At 57.3% G+C, this 4,436-nt stretch overlaps 1 protein-coding gene across 1 annotated transcript; it reads right to left on the reverse strand.

The window, feature by feature from the left end:
* Positions 1–834: 834 nt before the first annotated feature.
* LOC123081043 (protein SOSEKI 5) lies at positions 835–3,581 on the reverse strand. The gene is made up of 3 exons (XM_044504010.1): positions 3,099–3,581; positions 2,050–2,995; positions 835–1,383 (listed from the first exon to the last, which is right to left on the reverse strand). The coding sequence occupies exons 1-3, from the start codon at positions 3,316–3,318 to the stop codon at positions 1,167–1,169; spliced, it is 1,383 nt and encodes a 460-aa protein (XP_044359945.1). The 5' UTR covers positions 3,319–3,581; the 3' UTR covers positions 835–1,166.
* Positions 3,582–4,436: the final 855 nt, after the last annotated feature.

The raw sequence follows: 4,436 nt of genomic DNA on the forward strand, positions 1-4,436 counted from the left end.
GTAATCACTCGAGTCACCACTGACTAACCGGCTGTGCACTTTGTTGTAAAGCTAAGCAGGAATCACAACTGCGGTGATGCCTCTGCTCTGCATCCCAAAGGAATTGGAATAATTGGAATTTTGTGTTCGAGGCATTTAGATATTTTTTTACCCTTTTTCTGCTATACATATGGATGGTCACATGTCATTTTTCAAAGTTTTTGTTCAATTTTGCAATAATGCGGCAAATGGGATGGCAATGTCCTGTTTATTTTCCCCTAAATTTAGCATGTCAATTTTTTTCCTAGTTTCTGTAATTTTTTGGGGGGGGGGGGGGGGGGGGGGGGGGGGGGGGTCTGGTGCTACGGGAGCACCTAAGATTAGGTGCTCCAGGAGCTTTTCAACCGTTAGATCTGAGATCCGAAGGCCGAGGAGAGAGCTCACGCTTTTATTCAAAGAACACCCCCAGAAAATTGGTATTGCAAATCGGGTCCAGCGCATCTGTAGATGACCGTTGGAATTCAGATCCAATGGCCGAGAAGCTCTTGGAGCACCTAAACTTAGGTGCTCCCGTAGCACCTGATATTTTCCGGTTGAACGTTGATGTTTCTATTATGATGTACATCATGACACTTTTTGTGCTGTTTGTTGTATTAGCATGAGGTCCATCTCAGTTTGTAAGTTGTGGCAAAAATTAAGCTTGATTTGGCCTAAATTCCCTAGGGAACGATTTTGCTCCCTTAATCGATCATTTCCAGAGGATATATCATTCGTACTCGGATCAGAAGGACGTTCGCCAGTTATTGGCGTCCTAGTTTTATAAGCGTCCTCGTGCCGCATGCGAGCAAGAGAGTATGCCCAAGCTAGCGTCCTCGTGCCGCATGCAACCTCCTTTTCAAGTTTGAACAAATGGAAACACAAAGTCAAACAGTGCATGTGCCACGCTGCTCGGTTCAGACACACATGCTCTGCTGCCGTGCCACTACAACATTCTACATACACCTTGATCCAAGTGAGCTTGAATTCTACGCTAGCTACTCCGTGAACGGGGAAAATATAAAAAAGAAAGGTAGTCGATGCAAGAGCGCGTGCCGTAGCAAGACATTCGTTCAGTCTGCAGCGGACGCACGTCGATCAACATTTTGATGCTAGTACTAGTATGTTTTCATGAGTTTTCTTGGGTGAAATCAGTCAGTCCGTCCGTCGTCGGTAGTTTCCGGTTGGTCGCCGCGCCGGCTGCTAACGTGGACGTGGGTGGTCGGAGACTTCTTGCTGCTGCTGCCGCTGGGTTTCCTCCCGGCCGGGATGCAGCGGGCGCGGACGCCGTCCACCTCCTCCGCCGCAAGCTCCAGCTTGCAACCACCACCCGTGGTGCTAGCAGCGTTCATCGTGGATTCTCTGCCCCTGCACGCACAATTCAATTGGATCATCATCAGTCACAACTCAGAAAGAAAGAAAGAAAGAAAGAAAGGAGCATAGCTATCTAGTCAGATTTGGTGACGCGTGCGTGGATAGATCGAGCAACGCAAGCAATCTCGAGGAATCGCTCGACTCACTCACGGACTGTGCAGCATCGTGGTCCTGCCTCTGCTCTGCATCCCAAAGGAATTGGAATTGTACCGAGCAGAGCAGAGCAACTACCGTGAAACAGAGGAGCACGCAGCACATCCAGATAGATGTAAGAAAGGAATCCTTCTGCATTTTACTGCTACAGCCTTAGCTACCAGCAATGGCAGATTCAGAGATTGGCAGTGACAATATGGTGCTAAGTACTCCAAAAGTAGCTAGCTAACACTAGCCATTGGGTACGTCACAGACAGCCATTCCCATTGGGTTGGCGGTCGAGCATCCAGCACCTAGCTAACACTAGAAGCAATGGCAGTTTGACAGAGACAACATGGCGCTAAGTATTGTTTGGGAGTTTGGATTCATAAAAGGTAGCTTTCCAGTGTGAGGCTGGACTGGAGCACAACTTTTCTGCATTGTCCCTCTCACTCACCATGCACAGTTAAGCTCGCTACTGCTAGCACACGATAAGATAATCTCTGTCAAACAAGAATGAGCTCCTACCTGTCGGCATTGTACGACGACGACCGCTTCAGAGCGCCCAGCTCGCCACCGTGGCCGGCACGGTCGCCGCTCGCCGACTTCTTGGTCTCCACCAGGCTGCCGCTGAAGTACTCCCGCTCCATGCTTGCGCCGACGCCAATGCTGCCGGAGAACCCGTCTGCACCGCCGGTGCTGCTGCTCAGGTCCGCCCGCCCGCGGGGGAGCCTACGCTCTGCCGTGTACCTCGCCCCGCCCGCGCCACCCGGGCCGGTCTCGCGCTTGGGGGCCGCAGGGATGGAGCCACAGGAGATGAGCTGCATCAGCACCGCCGACGCGCGCATCCGCCCGCCCGCGATCACGCCCTGCTGCGCCAGGCCCGCGTCCTCGCCCTCCCGGCGAGCGGCGACGGTGTTCGAGGCGGCGGCCACGCGGACGTCGTTGTTGATGAGCGCCTCGAGCGTGTCGGGGCTGCTGGACGACGGCGGCGGCGAGATCTCGTCCGCGCCGAGCTCCGTCGTCGGCTCTTGCGGCGGCGACGGCTCGGGGCCCCGGCGCCGGCCGCGTCTCTCGTCGGTCTGCGTGGCCGCGTCCGCCCCGGCGCCGCCCCGCGCGGCGGCCACCCGGTACTCGCCGAGGTCGAAGGAGCTCCAGTTCTTGCGCCGGCCGTGGGCCCTGCTAACGGCCGCTGCCGGCATCTTCTTGCTATTCTCGTTCCCGGCCTGGCAGCTGGAGGAGGATGACGAGGAGGAGGAGCCGGCGGAAGCGTCACGCGGGTAGGCCGGCGCGGGGAGGAGGCTGAGCAGCTCGGAGCCCTTGAGCACGTACTCGGCGCCGCTGGCGGGGTGCACGGGGTCGTCGGCCGTGAGGTCGTGCCAGACGTAGCCGGTCTTGTAGCTCCGCTTGGAGGACCACGAGTACGCGTCCGCCATGCCGGCGCCCCGGAGCACCGTCAGCCGGTCCAGCACATCTAAGTAAGCATTCGAGCATGGACAATGTCAATTCTCTTTCTCTGTGACACAAACAGAGTGAGAGGGAAACGAAACAGAGGGAGAGCAGAGCACAGCGGGTACCTCGGAGGCAGAGGCCGTCCTGTGGGTTGGAGACGGGGACCTCCATGAAGTGCGGGTGGTCGAGCTGGCCGTTGCGCGAGAGGTAGTAGACGACGGGCACCTTGGCGGGCGGCGCGGCGTGGGCGTGACGCCTGGTGGTGGCGGAGGTGGTCTTGGGCGGCGGCTCGGTCCAGACGACGGTGCGCTCGGGGCTCGCCCACCGCCCACGGGAGCTCGCCATCCCCGCGCCTCGCTGAAGGTCGCCGGAGCAGCTAGCTTGCAGCGGAGTGGAGTAGTGGTAGCTAGTGAGACCGTGAGAGCGTGTGCGTCGCAGAAATGGCGAGTGGCGTGGCGTGCAGTGGAAGGAGAGGGGAGGAGAATGTCTACGTCACAAGTGTCGGGGTGTCGTCCCCTCCATTTTTATAGGGGGGTGATGACGCCGTGTTGTGTGGGCAACGGCGATGGCGATGGCGATGGAGGGCAATGCGTGGGCGGCGGGGTGGGTTCAAACTGGAGTGAGGAACGGGGAAGGTAGAGCTCGTGACCGACTGACTGATTAACTGCTACCGACTGATGGTAGACGGAGCTGGGCAGTACATGGAGCGGAAATTCGGCGGTGAGGGTGGAGACAGGGGGACGGGGACAAGGCGGGTGAGGTCACGCGAATCACAGTCGGCCACGCCCCGGCCCAAATGACCATCTTGCCCATACTACCTCTGACCTCAGTGTGAGTGTGCGTGCCTCTCTCTGAGCGGCGGCCTTCAATTCAGGGAGTATATAGACCCCTGTTTGTACAATCACGTCACGTGCTTGCTCGCCCTGTCCTCTCCGGCAAGCAAAAGAGAGGTAAAAGCACCCCACGTACCCTAACTTGCATAAAATGTGATAATTTAATCTTAAAGTTGCAAAACCCAACTTCACTATATCCCAACTTGCACTTAATGTGACATTTTAGTCCCAGGCCAATGACAACTGGACCATTGGCAGCCAGGTGGACGGCCCGGTCGTCGCACGCACTTTTGCAAAAACCCTCTTGCCGTTTCCTCTAGTCAACCCGCAGGCCACAACACCTGAATTAAACCTGTCGGAATCGAGTTCGCGTCCGCTCGAGAGGATTCACTTGGTCGCTGTCGGGGCGACAGAGCTCACGGGCTGGCGGGGCGATGATGACGTCAGCGACGGAGGCGTCGTCGCCGCCATTCGCCGGCGGCGTGGAGACGCCGGCATCTGCTCATCTTGTCCGCCCGTTCGGTGTCTTCCCTCCTGATTACCGTGAGCTCGTCGCCCCGCCTCTGCTTTCCTTTCCTCACTCTCCTCTCCTCTGCTTTGCTCTGAGCTCGTCGCCCCGCAGTTTGCAGC

This window comes from Triticum aestivum, chromosome 3D, assembly GCF_018294505.1.
Source record: "Triticum aestivum cultivar Chinese Spring chromosome 3D, IWGSC CS RefSeq v2.1, whole genome shotgun sequence".
NCBI classification, from domain to species: domain Eukaryota; kingdom Viridiplantae; phylum Streptophyta; class Magnoliopsida; order Poales; family Poaceae; genus Triticum; species Triticum aestivum.

Coding starts and splice junctions, on each gene's coding strand:
- LOC123081043 (XM_044504010.1), bottom strand. CDS start 3,318: ATGGCGAGCTCCCGTGGGCGGTGGGCGAGCCCCGAGCGCACCGTCGTC. Junction 2,996..3,098: donor GGACGGCCTCTGCCTCCGAG/GTACCCGCTGTG, acceptor ATGCTTACTTAG/ATGTGCTGGACCGGCTGACG. Junction 1,384..2,049: donor TCGTCGTACAATGCCGACAG/GTAGGAGCTCAT, acceptor TTGTGCGTGCAG/GGGCAGAGAATCCACGATGA.